The sequence below is a fragment of the Patagioenas fasciata genome, chromosome 1 (assembly GCF_037038585.1).
Source record: "Patagioenas fasciata isolate bPatFas1 chromosome 1, bPatFas1.hap1, whole genome shotgun sequence".
NCBI classification, from domain to species: Eukaryota; Metazoa; Chordata; class Aves; order Columbiformes; family Columbidae; genus Patagioenas; species Patagioenas fasciata.
The window spans coordinates 26,590,834-26,617,119 of NC_092520.1; the positions used below are offsets into that span (position 1 = coordinate 26,590,834).

General features: G+C 34.9%; 1 protein-coding gene across 14 annotated transcripts in view; it reads left to right on the forward strand.

Moving 5' to 3' along the window:
• NBEA (neurobeachin) overlaps positions 1 to 26,286 on the forward strand; it is a 480,010-nt gene that overhangs the window by 167,576 nt on the left and 286,148 nt on the right. For 12 of the 14 annotated variants that reach the window (XM_071804807.1, XM_071804804.1, XM_071804811.1 and 9 more), the window contains 5 exons: positions 348 to 478; positions 1,769 to 1,876; positions 3,593 to 3,761; positions 5,169 to 5,264; positions 16,659 to 17,097. In XM_071804807.1, coding sequence (XP_071660908.1) covers positions 348 to 478; positions 1,769 to 1,876; positions 3,593 to 3,761; positions 5,169 to 5,264; positions 16,659 to 17,097 — 943 coding nt within the window. The remainder of the gene's footprint in view (positions 1 to 347; positions 479 to 1,768; positions 1,877 to 3,592; positions 3,762 to 5,168; positions 5,265 to 16,658; positions 17,098 to 26,286) is intronic. The other 2 variants (XM_071804835.1, XM_065829710.2) reach the window with 1 other exon arrangement.

Here is a 26,286-nt window from a genome sequence, read left to right on the forward strand (position 1 = left end):
CCATTTTTTTCCTGTTCTAGCTGTACATAAGCACTTTCAGATTTTAAGTGTTGATAACTGATCAATAACATATGAGAACTCCAGTTCAACGACTAATAACTTTTGAGGTTTAGATAGTGGTTATATAAAATATTTAGTTGTCCAAGTAAAGAATGAAATTAATAACTCACCATAATGCTTCCTTAGTACCGATAGAGAGTCTAATGTGAGAACTGTATTGCACTTACTATTTGGACATGGTTGTTGACATATCAAACTAGATGTATAGACTACTATTAATTGATATTCTGAATACAACAATAATCGGGTAATATTGAAATCTTAGCATTTTCATAACTTCTTTTTAGTTTGTTGTGTGGCTGTGAGAAACTGCTTAGAATGTCGGCAAAGGCAGAGAGAAAGAGTGAATAAGACATCATTAATCGGCAGTAAAACTCAAGATGCTCTTCAGAGTGTAACTGCATCAGCAGCAACCAAGGTAACCCTGTTTTCAGTTACTAACAGTGAGGACAAGTCTGCACCACTGCTTTAAAGGATCAGAAAATAATTGTAACTGCCTTCTCAGATATTTGGCAAGAGCTCAGGTTTTTGCTACTAACTGCTGTAAAGTACAAGTGTGTGTGGGAGGGGTATTTGAAATAAGAAAATGTTAATCCAATACTATGACTGGAGCAATTTTAAACAGCTTTTTCACTCTCTCTTGGTCTACTTCAAAGAGCAAGTCCCGTTGCTCAGATCTGTCATATACACTGGCATAGTTTTTTTAATCTGTCAAGGCACTTACAGTTTTGATGAAACCCTACAATCACATCTTTGGTGTTGGAGTATCCGAGTCCCGGTAACTTCAACAGACCTTTGCATGCATATTAGACATCAGTATTTTCTATCTGATGCTAGGAATGAAATTTGTTTAATGTTCAATTACAGCTTGATTTTTCCAGTTTCATTAATTCATTGTCCATCATTTTTTAAACTTGTTTGCAGCTTTAAGACTTTGAGAGTTCTAAAACTAAAAGCTCGAAGAATTTAGCACAGCCCACAACTAAAATACAACACTTTGTATGATGTAAAGGATTCCTTTTTTTGCCACTATCTTTTCATTTCTAAATTCAGTGGTTTTTCTTCTCTAAAGACTTTCTCAGACAGCATTTACAAACCCAGCTCCTTTCACAATATTATTGCATTAAATCTCACAAAACCATTATGTTTCTCCACATTATCACATTCAGTGCAAAGCAAACTATAATAAGGAGACTTAGGTATCATTTGTAATACATTATCATTTTTTAAAGGAAGCATACTAGCCTATGCTTTTATAATAATACCAGTTATTCTGTAAGTAATCTGTAATAATTCTCAGTAAAATGAGCATAAACTGATTTTTAAAAAAATATTTCTGCTCATAGTTTTTAAATTTAAGACACATATTGGAAATAATTTATTGTACTGCTGTAAAGCAACTGTAATCTGAAGTAACCTTTTGTGTAAATAGTGCAAATTATTATCTTAACTATGGGAAGAAATACAGTTGTTCTGAAATACTGGGAAAATGTAACAATTTAAATCTAAATAGTTAGTATTAAGACAATAATTCAAAACATGATTTATTTCTAGAAATTTTAAAAGTCTGTTAATGTTGGAAGTATATTGGTAGTAAAAAAGCATCTAATATTAATGAAATATCCAATAAAAGTGGCAAATAGGGATTTGAACAGAAATGCTCTGATATTTGTGGGAGGAAAAAAATCTCACTACTTTTTATTTTTAGACTCCCCTTGAAAATGTCCCTGGCAATCTTTCTCCTATAAAAGACCCTGACAGGCTTCTTCAGGATGTTGATATTAATCGTCTACGAGCAGTTGTTTTTCGTGATGTGGTGAGTAATATGTGCTGTAATACTTCCTTCTGCAAAATCATCACTTATATTTTGAAAGAGATTTTGATTCTACTGGAATTAAAAATGTGCTTCATGTGTTGCACTTCATATATTATCTGCAAAACATCTGCTGGTGGCTTTGTAACCACCAGCCACTTTCTGCACTTTAAAGTCATACTGGTAATATATCTGAGATTAATAGCTAACTGTGATTATCAGTCAGACTTGATATTACATTAGCCAAATAATCACAGTCAGAATAAATCAGTTATGACCTATGTTGATTAAAACTGTATTACTGAAGGTGTCAGCTATTTGTCCAAGCCGGATAGGAGGAAGACTTATTATATGTATTACAGAACTGCAGCAAATTGGTTTATAAAGACAATTTGTATTTCCACTAAACAAATATATACATAAACTTTATATAAATATATAGAGAAATGTTTTTCATATTTGTCTGCAACTGATTTTAGCATAAAACTGTGCCACAATGTGTTTGTTTTTGAAAGTAGTACAACAGGATTTATTATATAGACATGAATAGATATGTTCAAACTTCTTCAATCTAAGTACAAGTGGACTGAAGACTGAAGTTAGAAATGTCTTTAAAAAGAAGCAAGTAGAACTTGACACACACACAAAAAAGTGATCTTTCAGGATGACCTGATCATCTTGAAAGGGTACGGTTGAATTTGGGTGGAGAACTTCTGTCACTTACTCTTTCCTTAACTAGAGGAGAAGGGAATAGGGAAAATATTTCAGGCATTTTTATGAAAGAACATAAGAAGAGGATTTCTAGGTATTTTAAGAATTGCTAAGACATGCAGCCAAATTAAATGACACCCAAAAATGTGGAAAGCAAGCACTGGATTTGTAATAGAAAATACGTACTTGTAGAATTGAAACAAGATGAAACCACTGTAGGAGTAAATACAGGCTGAAGTCTTAATTCTGCGCTGTTGAGTTTTACACCAGGATAATAATAAGACATTTCTGTTGAACTACAGCAACTTAAGCTCAATCAGGATGATATCTAAGCCATAGATGGTAGTTGCCATGGACCAGCAGGCCATGTGGGGTGGCAGGAAAAGAAGACAGCAATGTGGTTGTGGTCCCAGCATTTAGTTAAATGAGAACCCTGGAAAACTAGGATTGCTGCTTACAGTCCTGTTGAAGGAGAAGTCAGAATGTATGAGCTGGGTTTTATTGCTGGAAGAAAAACAATGATCATATCCCTCCTGCTTGTACGTGTTACCAGAAGTTGTTATCCCTGCTTGTGCACCCAGTGTTAGCTAGAAAAGCATCAGCAAGCTTAGTGCTCCCTCTCAGCAGTAGTGCCCTTTGCCTTCCTGTGGCAGGAGCTTTTGGAGTCTCATCCTTGGAGCATCACAGTCAGCTGCCCTTGCTGTTGAGAAACCTTGAAAGCACTCTCAGAGCAGAATCAAGCCCCTAGACAGACAAGCTCATTGAGTCCACAGTCCCAGAGATTTGTGTAGTTGCCAAATTACATGTAAGATTTGGTTCTTGATAGGTGCTGTGTGCATAGTATTCCACTGAAAATGCATTAAATCTTCTGTGTTATCCATTTACTACTATGTTAACAGATGTAACATCTCTGAAGGGTGTTATTTATATAAAGCCTTGTGATGGTCTTGTGTTAAAATTCTATGGAAATGTGTGATATTATAATCTATTCCTTTTTCTCCAACACAGGATGACAGCAAACAAGCTCAGTTCTTAGCTTTGGCAGTAGTCTACTTTATTTCTGTTTTGATGGTCTCCAAATATCGCGATATACTAGAACCACAACGAGAAACTGCAAGATCTGGGAGCCAGGCAGGTAGAAATATCAGACAAGAGATAAATTCACCAACAAGTACAGGTATATTTGTTTTCCTCAGATATTATTTTTCATTTTTATATGCAGATTTTTTTGCAACTGTATTTATTTTACTACGAAATATTTTTAGTGAATAGCTTAATACCTTAATAAGAAATTACTTGCCATTTTCTTGCTCTATAATCATTCAGTTCTTTAACACACATTGGCAGATTTCAGTTACTCTATATATTTGCTTATAGGGTATGATTAATTTTTGTTTGCATGTTGCTTTTTATGCCTTTTTTCTTTAATTTGAAAATAATTAAAAAGAAACAGGGTGCCTGATGGAGTTAAGGTTGTAAAGTACAAGATAGTTGATTGGCACGACTTCCTGAATCTGTTTTTAGTTAGTAAGAGCAGATATCTTTAACTCTATACTATGAAATGTATAAAGAGCAAACACAGCTGTTTGCCCATGTGAACCGCTTTTGTTTGAATGAGAAGGTTTTTTGCTAGGGTAGTGGTAAAATACCTTCTTGGAGTCCTGCTGTGTTGGTGCCTGCATTTAAAGCCTATGGAAACAATATAATTAAAAGGAAGCATTTCTATTACCTTCTTTGACTGAACTGTTTGTGATTTTTATTATTAGTAGTGGTTTTTACTAGCATATGCTCTTCAGCCTAAGAGGGAGGGAGTCTGTTAGCTGTCAGAACCCATCAGAAATTAGGGATCCAAACTTTACCCTGCTTTGTTTCAAATGTTTTACTCTGACAGTTCAGTAGGTTTTATCAAGTCTGAGTGGCCTGATTATAACTCTACATTCTGTGTTAAAAGAGCTCAAAAAATGTAACTGAATTTGTCCATGTAGCTTTTTTATGTGCGTTTTTATTCTTGTATTGATTTTTAATTGATTTCTTCATTTGTGGAGTTGCCAATGTTCATAGTTCATATAATTTATCTTTGCGTTATATTCACATTAAGACATTATTTTCCAATTCATCATGATGTTTTTATTTGCTACTTCTACATAATTAAAGTGCTTTTGTAGGCTTTCCATTTTAAATATAATATATGAACATCGTCAATTATGAAAAATCATAACATTTTTGTGCCGTCCTGGTTATGTGTTATGGTTCTACACTAAGAAACTGCTGGTTTCAGTGAACTGTTGCACCCATGAATGTCTTGCTTGTGTGTGTGTGTCTATATATCTATACGTACTTGTGTCCCTTTTTTCCCATGAATGTTGCTCTTGAAGTGCCCAAACAATAGGTATGCTGCTTCCTATCTCTGAATACAGGACTTGTTTTCTTCCTTTAGAAATGCTTTTTTTTTTTTTTTTTTTTTGTCAATAATGCCATATTTGCATGTTTCAATGAGATAGGATATCTGTCATGGATCCACAGTGGACCAGGCCACACATGAATACTAGCTGGCTCACATTTGATTCCATGATTTTCTCCACAGTTGTGGTCATACCATCTATCCCTCACCCAAGTTTGAACCATGGATTCCTTGCCAAGTTAATTCCTGAGCAGAGCTTTGCCCACTCATTTTACAAAGGTAATATTAACATCATCTCCTAACCTGTTTGGGTGTTCTTATTTAATGTAATGTAATTCAAGAACTAAGTGTGATGTAATTGTTGATAAATAAGTATACGCCTCAGGTTACATGGAGATCAGACCTGATGATACCTTTAAAACTTCAACTTCCTGCCTACATTTTCCTAGGAAATCTCTTTCCCACTTTTACTGCCAGTTATTAGCTTTACTTATTATGAAATAACATATATATTTTTTTAAAAAGCAGTCAGGAGGAGGGAATGGTGTGGAAAATTTTAAATGCTTTTGCTTTGTGGTTATTCCACTACAATATTAGGTCCATAAAAATAAATCAGGACTATTTTAAAAATATTGCATACCACATAAAGTAGTACTTTTATAGTATTCCCTTTCCCTATATATTTTCCTGTTCTTTTGCCTTCCTTTCTTGTGTTTTTTCTTACCTTCTTTGATGGTATGTAACCTTTGATATTGTATGTATTGTGAATTATTTTATGCTTGTTAGTTAATGTGCTGTGCCATGCTTTTCTTGAAGGAAACCGCTTTTGTGACCAGAGCAACTATTATGTGTTTTGGGCCTGATTTGTTTTGTTTGTATGTTTGTTTTAATTAATGTAGGGAATATGTTTCTCAGATGTCATTGCTTGAAAAAGAGAGGGTTATCTGAGTGTAACTTTAGCCAAGTTTGCATGTACGTTTGCCCATTTTTCTGCATGCTGTGTACTGTGAATACAGAATTGTAAACTAGGTTAAAAAATTTCATCTGATGAAAATGTGCTTGGTATAATTTTTAAAAATCTCAGTGGGTAAAAACATTGATTTATAAAAAGTGTAATAGGTTTAAAATTGCATGCTGTTTATAAGAAACCAGAAATAGTTAACTTCCTAGTTTAGTAATAACACAACTTTTATTTATTATATACTGGTTTGGGAGTAATATGTTAAAATAATTATATTAACTTAAACTATCACTACGATAATCTGGCATTTCTTAAACTTTTGTGTGTGCATGTGTATATACTATAAATTGTTTGAAACTCTAACAACTAGTAAGCAAGGGTTTGTGATTTTGATTAACAAGAATATTGTCTGCCATACAAAGAAAAAAGTATTATTTTTTGATCATTCAATTTGCTAATGTAATATTTTTTTATTGTGACAGTTGCATTTCTGTGATTTAATGAAACATTGATAAAAAGGCATATTACAGTATGTGATTGGTGTGTGCTTCTTATGAGTAACTACAGCTGCTGTCAAGTGCCAGTTACAGGAATTTTCAACATCATTGTACTTGATATGAAACTTCTCAGTTCTCATGATGTATGATGTTTACCTTTGCCTAGTTTATTGGTGATATTATATGTGAATAAAATGTAGTATTGAAATAAAAGACTTCAAAATATGGTTTGCAGGGAAATATATTCTACCTTTATTTACAGATGTTTGTAGGTGGTAAAATAAAGATTTAACATTTCTTTTATTGTTAATCAAATATTGTTCACAACCTATATGTTATCTTATGGTGCTTAAAGGAGAAAGGACGCAACCAAGAAGGAAAAAATAAGCTGATGGTGTCCATGACTGTCATTTAACAATAAAAATGTTTACTTCTTGATAATGTTCTATACTTTTTTTTTTTTTCTATTTAAGGTGATCTATGTGTAGGAGAAATGTATGTCTCTATCTGTAAATTTACTCCTTGTTTGTCACAAGTCCTGGGTTTCTTCTGCTAGTTTGTGATAGCTTTAAAGGGTTTGCAGTGCTTCTAAAATAGTCTGTGCTTAGTCTGACAAAGCAAAACTTGCAGAATGAAAAGAAAGCTCCCCCTCTTTTCAGTTTAGATCATATATAGTATTGCTTTTTGGAGTAATTTATTATCACAGTCTCAAGGAAAATAGCAGATCAGAACTATTCTCTTGTATCTGAAGGATACCTGAGAAACACAGTCCTACAAAAGTGAATGTTGCCAGGCTTCTTTCTGTTCACAATACCGAGAATTAGAATGAGTCAGACTTTTGGGGTGTCAAATGGCTCAGTTTCACTGCATTTATGAAGATTAAAAACTGGAGACTTTAAATCAAGAATTATTTAGATGGAAGAGCCTGTCAAGTGGTCTAAAAAGTTGCTTGGCCTTTTGGTTCATCAGATTTCTTCAACTGACCAAGATGAAGGGAAGTTCTTCAACATAATTAAAACATGGAGGTGTAGTAAGGATGGGAATTGCATTCAAAGTGTCTTTGCCAGAAGGGGAGAGTTTTCACCTGATCAGTCTAAGATAGCAATATTCTTTATCATTCTCACTATCTCTGTGACTGTGCGTATTGCAGTATGTCCCTCTGATAGCCTCTTATTTCTTCTCTACTTAACAGTGTGCAGTGCTACTAATCTGCACCTTCCTCCATTGTAAAGTATTTTTGAATAATTATTTGTTTCCTTGTATGATTGAGGGCATTTTCTATTTTGTTCTTTTGTTTTATAAGTATTCAAGTCTCCTGTTTTTGCCTGCTGAGTGTGCGAGATCCTTGAAAAAACTATTCCTTGCAGTCTGAAGTACTAGCAAACCCCTTTATAAAAATCTTTGCCTTTCACCTTTAGCAACATCTTCCACAAAGATCTTGTGTGAGAAACCCTAGCTGTGTCTTATTTAGTAGGGAAGCAGTGCTAGAGCTTAATCTCTACTCATGGTGATGGGGGACGATTTGAAGTCCTTTGAAAGGCTGCTTTTCAAATTCATTAGGATGAAGATAGTCCCAGTAAGTAAAGCTACTTCCCATGGAAGGCAGACAAGCTTCTTCTGTTTCATTCTACAAGCACGTACATGAAATTAATCTTAACGTCAGAAGACGTCAGTTCCCACAGTCATTTCAAGATGAAATCTTGAACAAGACATCATGAGTGGTTTTTACCTTTGTCCCTTTGGTCAGCAAACGCTACCCTTGTGAACTGACTGTAAAATGCTGAAATTTGTACTTCTGGAATTGTAGCTACTGGAAGAGTTTAGAAAATAATGTTTTGTTCTTGGTTGATTTAACTGATAAGATAGGGATGTTTTCCCAAATTGATATCGAAAATGTCTCTGTTATATTTGGAATGTGTGGAAGTCAAGACTGAAAAGCTGGGACTAGCCCTTTCTCTTACCAGGTAGAGGGTAATCAGTACATCATTTTGAGAGCAGAAATATCTTGTAATTGGAATAAGACCCACAAGAAATAGAGAAGCTTGGTATCTTCAGTTAATAGAAGCTAATAACCCTTACTATGTAAAACCAAGTAACCTCTTTAAATTACAGCTATGAATTTGAAGTAGTTTTAGCTATGGTGGTCAGGATCATCTAAGATGATATTTCTGAATTCTGGTTATTATTGAAGATATCCTTGCTTACCTTGAAGGTTTGTTGGACTGCTCTTTATTTCAACAGTGCTTCCAAATCTCCAGCAGTAGAATAATCTTTTTTTTTGCGCTTCAGCTGGCAACCTGTTAATTACCAAGAACACAATTATTGTTAACCTAGTAACAGAAAGATATTTTCAGTCAAAAACTGACATTTCCACTTAAAATTACTCAGGAGTGCTTCGGCAATGAAAGCATTGCAACAGTGCAATTCACCCAGTCATGGGAAGGAAATCAATATGTAGCTTTTTGCAACGTTTTATCAAAAATGTATTGGCTTTTCAACTCCCTTGATATCACTGTCTGTATTTTTCCCAAAGCACTGTAAACAGATTTCTTAAAGGTGTGTGCTGTGGATGAACTGAAAGCTATTGATTTTTATTTTTTTTTTCTTGGCAGAACAAACTATATTAAAAGTTGCAGGAATAGCTTTTTCCTTTGAAAACAGGTAAAGCATCAAATTTTTCTGATCTCATATGTGTACAGTACTCTGGGTATTGTACATAGCTACACTATTGCTTGTGTTCCTAATGTAGTAGCATAGAGATTTCCAGCCTATTTTTAACCTAAATGTTTTGCGTAAGGGTAAAATTTTAACTATGCAAAGTGGACTAATGGACTAATTTTTGTTGCCTGTCGAAATACCCTTTGCCTCCACAAAATTTTGACAGAGTTCATGGCTCTCATCTTCCTCAAAATCTATTTACATGTATTTTTTCAAGAAACTGAGTAAATGTTATAAGGGACATGGATGATAATCATGAGGATCCTAAAAATAAAATTCTACAGAATTTTGAGCCTGCAGCTCAAAATTGTCATGTTGCTTTCCTGATGAAATATGTGCTACCTGTTCCAGCCGCCTCTGAGATAACATACATTTGAAGATCATGAGATAATGATAAATACATCTTCATCTAGTATTTACTGCCCTACATGAACTGCTTAAGACATCAGAAGATAGATTTGCACATATATCTCATTATTAATTTATTGAGCATTATGTATGCATGGAGTGGTTGTAATGGCTTTTTTTAAAACTAATATTAATTATTCTTTTCATTTGTATGAATTACAGATGTTTTAAAAGTTCTTTGATTTTTCAAAGTAGTTCTTAATATAAAATGTTTTTAATTTTAAGTTTGATCACAGCTAAGGAGCATACTCCATGCTTCACTTTTGTGGCTGGATAGTATAACCTAGATGACAGATTTTTTTTTAATTACATTTGCAACAAATATCTAATCACAAAAACATCCTCTTTCTCAGAATGGATCAGAAATGCAGATGTTGTCATAGATTACTGCCAACTGCTCTGTTTTTTCATTATGTGTTTTAGAGTTTACACAAGACAAATAAATAAATAAATAAATAAATAATTGAAACTGACAAAAACTAGGGAAATTCACATTAAAAATATATATTACCATATTGTTCCTAATTTACATCTGCTTAAATGTAAACAGCTGTTGTTATACTCTGAAGTTGACCGTACTTTAATACAACTTTTAGGTTTCTTAGATTTATATTATCTGAAGTCTTTTTTAGTTAATGCCTGAGTAGTGCATTGTTTTGGGACTGCTGGTATTTTGTTTGGCAACCAGGTAATAAATCAGACTGATTTACAAATGTCTTATCTATCAAGCACTTAGTGAAAGAGGTTTGATTAGTAAGGAAGAATCAAGATGTTGATTAAATTGCATTGCCTGAACGGATCAAGATCTATGTCTGTCATCAGTGGCTTTTTCAATACTCTGGCCAAGGTAGAAGGAGGTGCCCTTTGTGCCTGTTTGAGTTCAGGAGCAGTTGTGGGGAAAGAAACAAATGATTAGACTTTTGAGGAATTTTGCAAATAGAAGAAATTTCTGGTGGGCAAAAAGAGGAGACTTGCACTTAGAGGTGTTCAGCTGTGGAAAACGGCTGATGGTAACTCTGTTCTCTGCCATGCAGGTTCTTCAGCACTTCCCAACCTTGATTTCCCCACCCTCATTCTCTCCTGATCCCTTTCTCTCCCATTTCACAGCCTCTCTATATTTTTCCTGTTCCAGTACTGCAGCCTTCCACCTCACAAATCCATTCTGGTTAAAAGGAAATTCCCAATCCTCTGTCTTAAATCTCGTGTCTCAAGATCTGAACCAGTTCTGGCAGGAATTTCCCAAACCTGGATAAATGGTTTGGCTAGATAACAGATGTGGGCTAAATGCAGGATGTATTTATCAAATGTGTTCCTAGATGAAAGCCTGATAGTGCAAGAATGACAAATAGTAACCCTGAGCCAGCCTCTTTTTCCTCACTTTTTTAAATAATTCAGTCAACAAGGAGACTTGTTTAAAAAAATGTTTAGAACAACAAATGAGTTCTGCAAAATAAAAAACAATGTTTCTCAGGTAGCCTTGCTTCAGAAATTACAGAACCACATGAACTCCATTAGTGCAGCACAAACAAATTTGCCTGTTAATGCATAGTTATTACATGAAGAGTAATACTGGCCAGGCTGCCAAAATGAGTACATGTTATGTGGTTGGGCCACGACCAGGATTGCTATACAGGGAGTTTTTACTGTGGTCTCTTTATAACTTTCACATAGAAATAAAAGTGTCAACAGGAGAAAAGGCCCTGAGTAGTTACAGAGCAACTTGGTGTCTTAATGTTTCCTATAGGGTGATTCTTCTCACTGTTGTGCCTCCACCTCTGAGGACATTCCCACAGCAAGTCCATTCTTGGTGACTCCTTTCAGTGTACTTTTAAATAAGACCCCTATTATTCTTTGGTAATTACTCTTTGGTTCTGTCCCAGTTCTTAGTTTCTCATCTCAGTTTAGTTGTGCTGCTTCTCATATGTGAAAACTAGTAGACTGATGTTGCTAGGAAGAATTTTTTAACTCTCTTTGTAGCCTAGAGTTTAGGAATTGATTAGTTGACTCTAACACCTATGGAGGAAGCTATAATATCACTGCCTGGTTGGTTTGAAAGCACTTTCAGCTTATAGTCCATGAAAGTTTGTAGAATACTATTAAGGAGTCTATAAAAAGCAGCTAATAAGGTTATTATCAATGCCTTAAGAGAGTCATACAGAAAACAACTCTCAAAGTTTCTAGTGCACATGCAGACTGAAAGGTGACAGCAACTTCTCTATCAAGATTGTCCCACACCTCCTGTTACCAAATGTTGCTGTATTGTTTTCAGCAGAAATTTGACAAGGATTTGGGCCGGTGTGACTTTCAAATAAATGTTCAGCCATATTGTAAACAGTTAACAATTTTCCTACTTTTTTACTTTTAAAAATTTTCAGCTGATTTTTATCTAGTAGGGGGGGTTACTGACACAAAAAAATAAAAAATATACCACAGGAACATACACACAATTTTTCAAATGTTTTAAGTAAATAAAGTTTTAAAGTAGAATATTTTGTGCCTTCTTTTTTTTATAATGGTCAAATTTTTTACATTTACCACAGATGTTAAATATCTCATTATTAAGTTAATAAACAGGGTGGGGGTGGGTATAATTTTTAGGTGTGTAGAAGTAGTTCAAGATCTATTTAGGTAATTCAGTAGGTTAAAACAATTACAATGCACTTCATAAATCACAAGCAAACAAGATATTTTAGGGAAAGAGTGTGACGGATGAGGTCACCAGATATACAATATGTCATTTAGTTAACTTAAGCCCATATTTTTCCCATAATGTAGTAGATGAACTCATCAGTTACAATGAAAAACAGTATGAAAGAGGCATCTGGCTTCCAACTGCCCGTTTCTGACAGGGTTGAGATCATGAGATCTAGTAATGTTTCTGCTTTGTCTATTGACATGGCCTTGTGCTGCAGAAAACTGATGAGGTTTGCTGAAAATTTACAGGCTTACTGTCACAATGTTAAAACATAGATGCAATCAGTTATATTTTTGCTTCTGTTCATGTTTATTATTTTGCTAAGTTTCTTTGAGTAGGATTTTTAAAATAGCATACTTATTACTGGTTTAAGATTTTTCTCAATAACATTATGAAGCAGTATTCTTCACTCCTGAAGACAACAGAAGAGCTATGGCACAGTATAAATAAGCATAGAATTAAACTTGTGGATATGCGGTGTTATAACTAAAATTGGTTGGTTTTATGACTTATGCTCAGGATTTTATAATTTACCTAAAACAGTACTAATAATAATACTGATCCAGAAGGACTTATATCTTTTCAGATATATTTATCTGAATTTCACAAATACTAATTTTCTAGTATTCTTATTTGAGAGTCAGTTAAGCAGTTTTATCTGTTCTGAGTTTATTTTTCTTCAATTTACAAAAAGTAAATTGGACCTTTTAAACCCACCAAACTTGCTGGAAGTTTTAAGAATGAGATGGATTTCAGTAGTCTTAGAGATTCTTATTCATAGTGATAAATCAGACTGAGCTTAATTGACTTAGTGAAGCATATTTATACTAGATACTGGAGACACAGTAAGAAAAGTAAAGATACAAGTCTGGTTTCTGTGGATATCAAGTATCCATACACTTATCTGTATGCAGAATAACTTCTTTTGATATTATTTTTCTAAATAACTTTACTTAGCATTATATACTGTATACTATGTCATATCTAAATCCTATACCCACAAATTCCATTTTCCTTCCATTTTTAACTTGAAACGGTGAAATCCTCTGTAACTACTCCTACATTTATACGGTCCTAAAATTACATTCGGCCCTTGGAAGGCAACCGCAAGGCTGATGTGGCCCCCAGTGAAAATGGGTTTGACACCCATGCCCTAGGCTTTTGATTCTCATTTGGGAACAAAGGATTACAAGGCACCTGCTGAGTAATTAAGTGCCACCCTATTTAGAGAGTCTTGAAATTAGCTTGGATTTTTGAATTCACAACTCTAACTGGAAGGCTCTTCCAGAATCTTAATTCCATAGTGATGGCTGTCACTTCTCATGTATTCTTGGTGACTTTGCACTCAATTTTTCTGATGCTAAGTCTTCTATTTAGCTTAGTTCCTTTTTCTGGAGTTTTCGTCCTGAAAATATATGTATAATAGTTGTTGTATACCTTCTCAGTATTAGGTTGGCCAGACTGTATCAGCCAAACTGTTTTGTGCAACAGTTGATTGCTGTAGCTCTCCATAGTGGCACTTCCATGTTCCTCAAATATATCTGTGTATGCAGTATTCCATAGTGAACACTCTAATGCCACTAATACTTAACTCTTGCAGGAGATATTTCTTCAGAAAAGTTTGGAATCACGGTTGCCTTTTCCATGGTAGTGTTGTTTCAGTAATTGAATAATTAGCCAGTGACTGATGTATCCCGACCCTTCTCTTCAGTAATTTCCAGCTGATGAATTCCACTTACAATGGGAATCTCTGTGTTAGTCGCTGGATGCACAGCTTTTCACTATTGAATGTAATTTGCAGTTCTGTCATAATTCTTTCTTATAATCATCCTTCTGTGTGTCAGTTGTAACTTATAACTTCATCTTCAGCAAATTTCACCAGAATAGTTTTTACTTTTTTATCTGAAATCCTTATTAAAAATTAAAAGAGAGAACTCCCATGGGAGTTTTCCTCAGTCTGGTGTTTTTTCTTTTGAAGATATTTGATGGCTCTTTCTTAGCCAGTTTCTTTTCCCACCTTCTATTAATTTCCACATTCTCCTGACTAAATTACTATGTTGTGACAACTCCAGCTTTAGTGAATTTTACAACATTGCCCCTTATGTTCTTTGAGCAATAAATATTTTAAAAGCTCTTTTAGCAAAGTGGTTTTATAATCTGTCTCATTCCATTCCATTTATATTCTTTATACTAGAATAAATCCTGAAATCTTGCTTGCTGTTGAAGACTTCTTGTTGTCCAGATGATTTTTTCCCCTTTCTTAAAAAGAAAAAATGTGTTCTCCAGTTATATGTCGCTATCTCCCCTTACTTGTTTGACAAAAGTACTTGTTACTAGACCAGTCATTTCATAGACTGTTTCTTTCAAAATTGGCTTGGAGTCAATTTATTCCCATTGTTTCAATGCATTAAAATTTTTCTTCTGGTTTAGGTAGGGCATTTGAATTCCCACAACTGCATTTCCATTAGCTTTACTATCTTTAGTTTTGTGTTCAGCATAGTTTACCTTGATGAAAATTGAGACTGAGTGTATTCTAACTTCACCATGTAGTGGACTGTCTTCTTTTTTAGTGTCCTCTTTTCATTTACATAACAATGGAACCTTATGCTATTTTACTTACCATACATTACAAGGCAACAATCTGCTCGACTGCCAGTGCAAGTACTACTCTTCCCTTCATTTGAGAAGTGTTGTCTTTGTGTGGGTGAAGTTTAAAGTAGCAAACAAGCAGCAAATTCATTAGCATCATTCTGTGGATCAGATGTCCTTCTGTGCCAAATATAGGCAGTACTAAGTAGATATGGATTTTTTATTTTTTTTTAAATTTATTTTATTTTTTTTTACTTCCTGACCAGGCTGATGCTAAGTGCATTTTATGCAGCTCATAAATCCCTTTTCTACTTCCTGCTTCACAAAGCAGGGCTCATATCTATTTGATAAGACGTGTTTAATGCACTTAGGGGAATGAGAAGAAGGAAGTGGCTTCAGCATTTACGGCTGTCAAAAGAAGAAAACAATACTCCTTATAATGGGTTGTTCTGCTTTGTATTTTTAAAAGCCTCTTCTGTTCTATCTATATGTGTTTGTTAACACTTGCATGCATGAAGAGTTTTAGGCTACCATTAGTTCAAACACCTAAATAGTCTCGTATAGAATTTGCATGTGCACAAGCATACACACACACTCCTGCCCGTATGGTAGATACATAGATATTTTACACATGACTGTATCAAACAAGCAGTAATAAGTTATGTGATTGTTGTTATATTGTTGAAGGACATTTTGTTCGGAATAGGCAGAAGGGCAGAGCTTCATCTAAGTATGCTGCATTTTCCATAATATCTAAAGTGTTATATCAGAACCATCAAAAAAATGAAAAGTTTGCAATCATACACGGGTGAGATAAATTTTATAGTCAAGACAAGTGATCTGATGAAAATAAGGTAGTTCAAAAATAAATTTAAAAAATCAGTTTTAATGCAAGCTTTTTGTCATTAAAAATAGTCACAGTCCATTGCTCTAAAAATGTAACCAAAAAGATTAATATGGAAGTTATTCACAGCTCTAGCTACCTTTCTACAAAGCATAGCAAATGATTCTTATTTAATGAAGTTATTGTGTCTGTTTCATTGAAGTGATTAATAAAAATATGCGTTTCTCGGTTACAAGATGTTGTAGAGTTCGTTGCAGTCTGGAAATGTTCCAGACTCAACAGATTTCACTTTCTTGTCTCCACAAAGTTTTATTTTGTTCTTAACATTTGCTAGAAAGAATTACAGGATTTTACCTTTTGTGAGGAAGGGGAGTTACATAAAGACTGAAAAATAACACTTATTTTCATTCATGTGTAAATAAATTTATATTCAGTGTAATGATGTGTGTGTAAAAATGTGTACCATACAAATTTAAAACAAAAGGTAAAGCAAACAAAAAAATTAGCCGTTTTCTTTTGAATGCAAGCTTAATATTTGCTAACAGCAATAAAAAGACTGAATTTTATAGTAATCCTAAAGCATAAGTAATTGCATTTTTCTCTTCCAGTAGTCTCAGAGATCATACAGGAGTGCAGTCAATAGGTTATAATTTTTAATATTGTTTTTGCTGGCAGCATTCTACTATTTGATTACTGTGTGAGTAGTGGGCTGTAATTTCTAAATGTCACTGAGCTTGCATAATGCAACTTCGGGCATCCTCTTCCAAGCCTTTATATACGCCAAACAGCTGTTGAAAGCAAAATGTTTTGCATGTAGAATGAGTTTTTAAGGTGTCAACTACTAAGATTAGTGGGCTTTCCAAAATTTACACTTCTGTCTTTTAAAACCTCATGATCATATTTTTAGGAAAAAAATCGAACTAAGTTATAAATATTGTTCATAATCTCTATTTCACTGCAGAGACACCAACTGTATTTCCAGAAAATATCAAAGATAAAGAAACACCGACACCAGTTGAAGATATTCAGCTGGAAAGCTCTATTCCTCATACAGATTCTGGAATTGGAGATGAACAGATGCCCAATATTTTGAATGGGACAGACTTGGAGACCAGCACAGGCCCCGATGCTATGAGCGAGCTGTTGTCTACTTTGTCTTCGGAAGTGAAGAAATCTCAGGAGAGCTTAACGGAAAGCCCCAGTGAGATCTTGAAACCTGCATCATCGATATCCAGCATCAGCCAAAGTAAAGGCATCAATGTCAAGGAAATACTGAAAAGTCTTGTGGCAGCCCCTGTTGAAATTGCAGAATGTGGTCCGGATCCGATCCCTTACCCAGATCCCGCACTGAAGAGAGAAGCTCATGCTATTCTTCCCATGCAGTTTCACTCATTTGACAGGTAAATGGCTGGATTTATGATTTTATATTGATATTATTCAGAAATTTAGAGAATTTTTTTTCAAACATGGTGATTCTTCTATTGGTTTGTGCTAAACTATATTAAAAAAAAAATAATAGCTGCATTACTTCTCCTTTTCTGTGTTACCAAAACAGACTGTATGGATGAAAGTAATTCACCTTGTTTTTCTCTGTTAGCAGTGAATAAAACTCTACGAGGTACTTGGGAAACAAACCTTTTGTGAAGAAATACTTTTGCAATGAAATCTTTTTTCCTTTAAAACAGGTTTTTAGTGAGGAGGAGGAGGAGGAGTAATATCTGCTGATACAGAGCAGACAGGCTGTGCAGAAATTCAGTCGAATATTCTTTCAAAGGCCTAAATCTTAATTGGATCCATCATTGCACTGTTTTCTGGTACTGAAATGCTTTTACCATGGCAAATCGTTTGCATGGTCCTGGTGGAAGCCAGTTTCCTTTTAGGTCTTTAAAAAGCAAATGCAATCAGAAGTTAGTGTTTAAAAATAAACCGCTGAACATTTCCACAAAGAATCCTTTGTTTTCTTTTTGAGATTGTAGATTCCAAGCTTCTAATTAATATACTTTTCTTTACATGTCCAGTCCATCTCAGTTATCCTGAACATAGAAGTTGTGTTAAGATGTGCAATGAACAATATCCTTCTAGAAGAAGGGTAACTTGTTCCATTGTGGGCTCAATCTTAACACGTGCAAAGAGCTAACTCTTCGTGCATGTTGGTGTGGTTACATTTTCCACTATGACAAGATCCCTGCAGTTTCTTCATAAGAATGTTTTAAAAAATTTTAAAAAGTGGAATCAAGACCTAACTCAAAGATATGGTAAGTCACGTGTCAAAATTTTTGCAAAATTGTAGAAATATATTAGTTCATCATGCAGGTGCAAGAATTGAAATTCTGGAGGAAAAAAGTAAAACAAGAAAATGGCTATGTTATGATTTATGAGAAAAATCCATCCGAATTTACAGAAAACCTGCAAAAATGCCACAAATGTCTTCATTAAAGTCTTAAGAAAAAAATATGCAATCGATGTTTTCAGCGTCACGTAAATAGTAAAGTTCTAAAAGAAACATGAGAATTTAAAATAAAATAGGAGATGCACTTTTTCATTAGGAATTCCATAGAAAAACTCTTGCCTTTTGTTTGCATGTATATGTATACTTATACATGGTTCATGTCTAGACCATACCTATTGTGGTAGGCATTTCATATGAAAAGTTTGCTTAGGAGCCTAGAGGGTTTAGTGTTGTGTGTTTTGTGTTGGTTTGGTTTTTTTTTTCCCTACCCTGTTACTCTGCTGACACTAAGTGTATGGCTACGTTTGTAGCGGTGACCAATGTCATACCATATCAACCCTTGGCATTGTTTACTTCCTTGGCAAAAAAAGTGATAATGGTTGAAGGTTAGGAAAAACAAGACCTATTTGTGTCAATTTTGTTGGGTATTTTTTTCTCTTCAATAGATCATCCTGCTATTTCTTTTTGATGCGTGAGGTAGGTCACGCTTTTTGATACAAGCAAAATCAGTAGGTTCACACAGCTCCCAGCAGATCAGGAAGTGTCAAACTCTTATCTCCAACTAAAGTTTTATTGAACTGTGGGCATCTCATTAGAAATACTAATATTCCTAGCTGACAGGCCCTCAACTGGCTGGTTGCACCTCATGGCTGTATCAATGAATAACGACCACTGTCCAGGCAAAGGCTTCTTTGTACACTTTGCGCATGTTTTCAGAGCACTTACTTGACCACTGTGGCAATCTTCGGAGCTAAAAGATGGGTGGCATTGTCATTTTTCTTTTTCAAATTACTAAGGAGGAGTAGACTGAGATCCTGACCCTACAACTTTTCATGAGGAGTGAAACAAAGGTTGGGTTGAATAGTATATTGAAGTAATATTAGAATTACCTAAAATATTGTGAAAACAACCTGAGTTTTAGCTTGTGGTGGTTTATGAACATTTTGTGTTGCCTATAGTATACCAGTTTTCACTGAAATACTAGATAAAATTACAACTCGATTGTTTTTCCATGCTTGCTTATGTAAATAGAGTTGCTTTTACTGATATAAACTAATAAATAATATACTCTGCATGCTTTTCAAAAGCTAACACTATGCCTGTGGACTATATTACTGTGGGATCTTCTGCTGTTGTATATTGTGCAGCTTTTGGTACTTCACTAAGCAATGTGTCTGTTGGTCACGTTTATTCTCTTTAGGGAGAATCACGAGCAATGGAGTGTATTGTTTTGTCAGGCTTTATTTGTTTCTTTTTTCATAAAACTTACACAGTGATTCCATATTTATAGTGAAATTGAGGTTAGAGAAATGTGGTTTTTGCTTTAGTCAAAATATATTCTTAGTCCTTGTGGGGCTAGACTTTAGTTTTTGCATTTGGATGGCTGAGTGCCTTGTAAAAAAAAAAAAGGAGCCAATGTAATAAGTAATTAGTAGAAAAGTGATGGTGTCTTTGGTGTTTTAAAAATATTTCTTTAACTGTAATCACTGATTTTACATGCAGGGAAATGCTATAGAAAGCAAACTCCTGTAAATAGACTTGAAGTTAAGAATTTTATTTTATCATTTAATATTATATGGTTTGCTCTACATGTTCTTTTAATTGTACATTGCTAACATGTTCATAAGAGTAATTGTGTAATGGGCTACAGTGTGTTCTTCTGTAGAATTTGTGAAGTTATAAATGAAATATAAAAGCAGGAAATGTGTCCAGCATGTTTTATCAAATAAGACTTGTGCGTAGCTAATGTATGCAGCAGTCCAAGTACTATCGAATGTAAATGATGAGGTGATATTGATGAAAGGAGGGGATTGAGGTCTCAGGGGGCGCTGATGACGGATTGAACAGAAGCGGCCTTGCACCACACGTAACTCAAGTCTGTCGTCTTCACCGCTCAAAGCCGTAATGGGAGGTGGCAGTCTGAAATGAGTTGCCACGGCAAAGAGTATTATTTTTGAAATGCTTTCACACAAATCACTAGGCCCTGCATACAACTTAGTTTCATGCTTTAATGTCATCAGGAGGCACAAATTGGTGTGTCTAATTGTTTGCCACCTGCCAGCAAAATGAGCTGCCAACCAGCCAGACGGGTTTGATTGTCTGTCAGCTCTTCAATAGATTGAGAGTGACAACATCAAAAATTTCGCTTCAAACTCTGAAGCTTTGAGCAGCTTTTCAGAGACCTCTTCCCCACAAGTGCTTCTGGACAACTGCATTTTTCAATTAGTTTTCAATATATTGCTGCCTTCTGCCTCATCTGTCTTAAGGTAGCTGTAATTACATTATGCGCTATATAAACAGATTTCTGGGACACTGGAGCCTGGATCCTCAAAGTTATGACATGTCTTTTAGCGTCAGACTGAATTATTTGTAAATGGCATCCAGGATGACATTTTTAGAAGCAAACACAGAGGGTTATTTCACCTAGATTTGCAACTAATGGACCATAACTCACCGATAATTCCTTTTTGCCTTCTCATCTTTTGTCTGACAAAAATCAGTCTCTGCTATTGATTTTTAGGGTTTTAGGACTTCTTGTTTCTGCTTTTTTTTTTTTTTTGTCAATTTGCATTTGTCCCACTAGATGCAACTTGAACCTTTAATGTTCATGAATTTATTTTTGATTCTACGCAGTACTGCATTCTGAAGCTTGTTTTTTCTGTTCTACTGTTTTCTAGTAGAGAGTTTTTAGAGGGGTGCTATTATTGAAATTGAAAGTGCTTATGGGTTTATGTCTCACATGTTATTTTTCCAAAGTGAGGTAATTTACGTATATTTTCTGTACTTAGCAGAATTATTTTAATAGGAAGCATGCTTGCATAAGCAGAAAATCTTGAGTTCTTAGAAATGAGAAGATCAGTTAGTTTTGCTGCTTTGAAATACCTTATTCCCTTTTAATCAATTATCACGTCATAAATCAGTCTTTACAAGCATATTTTGAAATGTTTTGAAGGGCACACTTTTGAGGTATTCTAATTTGGTTTGTTGTTTGTTTGGGTTTTTTTTTTGGTGTTGTGTTTTTGTGGGTTGTTTTTTTTTTTTTCTTGTTTTGTTTAGTTTTCCCCCGTATAAGGCCTTTGGGGCCAGTTTTAAAGGCATTTATGTGCTAGAAAAGGGGAACATCTTGTGAAATCCAGTCAGGGCTGATACATATCCTGCCAGTTATTACAGAGAAAGAAAATCTATGTTTAGCATGTTTTAGATATGTAGGCTATTTTTAGAAGAACTACTCAGAGTATCTATACAATTTACTAGCTTTTTTTTTATATATATACTGATTGAAAGAATGGGAAAAAGACAAGAACTGTGAGAGAAATTGCACTGAAGGTTCAAATAGGGAGGTTCAATATTTATGCGTTATATATTTGCCTACCTTTGGGAGATCATTGATATGCACTGGTCTACACAGTAACTTAAATAAAATATCTGAATCAGAAGGTTATAGTCCTGTTAGAGTAATTAGATTTTTCAAAAAAAATTGATGGCTGAAAAATAGATTTGATTTTCTTGAAAACTTAATAAAAATGAGTTATGAATAAATATGCTTTAGTCTTCTCCCAACAGAAAAGGTTTCTTAAGGTCATAATGAAACTAATTGGAGAAAACAGGGAGAGTTACAGGTGCTGTTTGTACTTAGTCATTGCATTCCCCATTACTTTGGGTATCACAGTAGATTGTAAACATGTGAATGAAAAAACTAATCTGTAGTGTAGGAATTCAGTGATTCATCTGGGGATCCAGTTTACTCTCAATAACTTTCCTCATCTTTATGCAGTGGAGATTGTGGTCCAAAGGAAAGACTTGAGAGCTCCTCTCTCTAGAATGTCTTTTCTATCGTAGCAGTTAAAGTACACTCCAGAGAATGGGAGATTTGGTTTCAGATCCTGTTAGACAGAGAAGGGAGCTGGAGTTGCATTATCTTTATTCCTGGAGAGTGTTTTAGCTGCTTGTTTACTAAATAAAATGGGGGACAATCTTTGTTTAGAACAAATTCATCCTAAATTTATGAATAGGTTAAAGTCAACCAAAATTGGGTATATTAACCCTCAATTTTTTTCCATCAAGCTGTAATCACATTCCTCTTGTCCATTGTTTAGCAATTTGTACACAGGTAGCTCTCTCAAAACTCTTCTTATAACCTGTGTGATGTGCGTCTTTTCATGTTCATATGCATGGAGCTCTAGGTATATCTTAATTGAAGTCTTACGTATGTTCTATCAAGAGAAACCAGCATCTCTCTGAAATGATTCACTGTGTATACAGATGAAAATTGTACCAGATTTTTGTCTTGCTTTTTATCCCAAGAGGCCTCTGTAAAATCAATATTAAAGCTGTATCGACTTTTGCAGGACTGCTGCTTTTTAACTCTTGCTTCTTCAGATTTTCTTGCAATCATGTATACAGGATTAGGTTACTTGCCCAGCCTCAGTCTGTGCCTTATACTGACAGTTTCTTTATGTTTCTTCTTTATTTGATCATGCTTCTGACATTTAATACACAACATCTTCACTTATATTCTATGCACATTCTTCAAATTATTAAATTTCCGGTATTTCCTATTTCTATGTTCAGCCAAGACCATTCCTCTTTCCTGATAGTTAATGTTTTAATCTGTTACAGATTCTCCTTGTTTCTTGTCAATATTTTAGATTATTTTACATGCTTCAGCTAATTAATCCTGAAGGCAAAGGAGGTACTAGTGACTGAGGATTTCATTGGGAGTAAATACTCTCCTGCTTTTTCTGAGAGCGAAGATCAATGATCTTCATATCCTTGTCCTATAACCACACCTGAGATCATTCACTTTCTTCTATTTAGAAAAAGGCAATTTGTGCTTAGTAGATTAGAGTCACTTTATGTGCTCTAAGATTTGGATGTTTTGATGAATGTATGGTATGAAATGATTGAAAGAATCCATAATAACTGGACATGCAGCACTAAGGTTTCATTTACATAAGTCTCAAAGACTGTATCCTTCTGTAAGCTTTCCATATCTGTTCAGTATATCTCGTTGACTCTGAGTTATGTCTTTCCTCCTTTATTTCAGATGAATCTTAATGCAGTCAGCCTAATAGAAAGTTTTCTAAAGTAGGATTCAAAATGTGTAGTTTTTCCATACTAATGATCATTTGTTACAAACTCGAATCACAATCTGGAGCTGAAATCAGAAAGAGCAGTGAGTTATCAGCAATATACATATTTCGTAAAGGACTGGACATGTACATATGCATGAAGAATATTAATAACCTTCAAAGTGATACTAAGCTTTCTTTTCAGAGAATAAATTAATCTAACTGTAGGAAGAAGGTAACATAAAATATAGCAGACAAATTGTCTCACATTTTATATTGTATTTTCTTCTGAAATACCTGGCAGAAGTTGCTGTTTCAGAGTACTTCTGTGAAAAGTTTACCTTAAGTCTGTACTGCTTTTTGAAGACCACTTCCTAAAAATACTCATGCTTTCTGCTGCTGCGGTGGAGGAAAGGGCGAGCAAGAATATTATTTCAGCCTTAAGAGGTTTCACATATCCCAGAAGAGCATAAAGTGATTGTAATTTAATTCCTCTTGCACAGATAGGTAGCACAAGACATCCAGTATTGAAAGCTTATATCTGACCTCTTGATTGACCATAGTGATTAGGTTGGAAGGCCTTTAAATTTTAAAATGGAGAAGAGATACAGAATGTGGATCACAGAGAAAAAGAAAGAAATTATAATTTTGTGTAACTTGATTTGTCTGTCACAAGCACTAGCATTTTTTTTTATTTCCATTTTTTTCTTTTTGCAGTTCAACACTTTGATGGTATTATTAGTTATTTTATGCAAATTTCTAGAACCCATAAGACTCGTGTAACATTTGCTGAGGTTATTTAATGAACCAGCAATGCACAAGTGGTATGCAGTTTGAACCAGCAGCATTCATCGTAAGCACGATATGAATTATGATGAATTCAGGCTTAGGTTTACAAATTGAGAGTATACTTTTAGAGTAACAGAGTAGTGATCAGTAGTCACAATTGGTTTTAGAATTTTAAGGCACCCAATGAACAGAGAAAAAAAAATAGTTGCTACGGCCAATTACTACCAAGCTTTTGCTGACTAAAATTTTGGGGATCATTTGAGACCACTATGATGTGATTCAGAAAAATTTGGACCAGTTTGGAACATTTAGGAAGTCTGAAATAAGCTCTGTAAGGCAAGGCCTAAAATGAAATTATGGAAGTGTATATAACCTTTTCTTCTAGTCTGTAGATTTCTGTTCCTCCATGAAAAAAATACATGAAGACCTGACAGGCAGCTGTCACATTAAATTCTTTCTTTCATTCATATTATGCTAAGGTAAATAGCTATACTTCTTTCATAAATCTGATTTGTTTTGATTTGCCTGTTTTCAGTGTTTGTGCTGTTGAAGTCATTTGTTTGGTTAAAAGGAGGTGTTTTCTTATTTGAAAGCAGTCAGTCATCCTCTTTCACCTTTCTTATTCTGCTCTTCCTCTGATTGTTTTGCAGATTTTTGACCACTCTATTGTGTTGTTTGAATAGTTTTTCAGTCTCCTTCATCTGGATGTCATTCTGTATTCACTTGCTGTATTTTGTTTCATCAGTAGGAAAGAGACATTTTGACAGGGTCACCATGTATGACATGTCAGAAAGCTGCGTTTTCTTTCGGTCTCAGATGATAATGTCTCACCGATTTTGCCTGTTCTTATGGTAGAGAGGTTTCTCTTGATGTTTCCTGATAATTTGTAATTTAATAACACCTGACTTCTCTCAATGGCCTGATTCAGACTGACAAAAGAACTTCAACCATATGTAGATCATTAGTATTTGCGGGATCTGGACAGGAATGTCCTTTCTTGCTATGGGAACTGATTTTCAGTGTTGAAGTACGCTCTTAAGAGTCTTCACATTTATGGGAGGCCTGTACATTTGGGGATTGGATTAGATGACCTTTAAAGGTCCCTTCCAACTCACACTATTTTATGATTCTATTACGCCTGAGGAGTGAAGTCGACATATGTGGTCTTTGCTATGGAAAGTTAGGTGGCCTTTTGAATACTCTGAAAGACCACTGAGTTGTTGGAAGATAAGAAAGAAGACCTTGAATTTAGCTTCATCTTCTTTGAAAAAGGAGCAGGAAAATACAGATACTTTTTCTCCAATTGTATCAGCAATTTAGCAGGTAACAATACCAGACCTTATAGGAGGAAAAAATTACTTTCCTTAAAATACAGCCCAGAACAAAACAGATCTCACTCATTCACACTCTGTCTCATGTTGTCAAACACTAGAATGGTATGTGTCTAAGGAGTCTGTCCAGCACTCAGGCACCCCCGTGCTTGTGTCCCGATGCTAGGTCCAGGATCTGCTGCAATGATATGGAGAGCATGGGACGCCAGCTATCAGGTCTTCCTCACATTTCCTGGACAATTAGTTTGGAAACTAACTGCAGGTTTTGGAGATGCCTTTGTTTTTACCCTTATGGAGCTACCAACAGCCTTTCTGTCCTTCCCCACCTCTTTGAGTCATCACTGTTCACTGGTTTTGTCTCCAAGTTCTGGTTATCTTGTGAAACTACACATGTGCCTCTGATCTTGATGGCCTGATAATCTATGTGCCATTAGCACAGGCCAGTCTAGGATGCCTCTTCCTGCTGTGTCCTTCCTTCTTGTGCCTCAGCACCCAAATATTCCCATTCATTCTTCATTCACACCAATCTTAGCCTTTCTATTGCAGTTCTCTACAAAGATTCTGCAGGTAATCACAGTAGTTTCCTTATGAAATTAATATAATCGGGAGATGCTCCCACTTAAAATACAAGTCTTCATTTCTTATTTTGTTTCTATGGCACCACAGGGACTCTGTTCCCAAGTACTGAATCAGTATTCCTGAACAACCAGAACTGAAGTGTTTGATTGAAGTATTAATTGAACTAGAGATCTTTGTGTGTGGATAGGAGCTAATTTTAGAAATTTCATGGTGTTATAGAGCAGATTAATCTAACCTGTGTAGACTCAACTTTATTCACCCTTAGCTGCTGCTATGTAAACACTCCATATCAGCAAAGATTGAAAGAGATTGTTAACTACAGACAAAAGCATTTATTTTAGGGTCACGTATCTTAACAGCTATTGCATT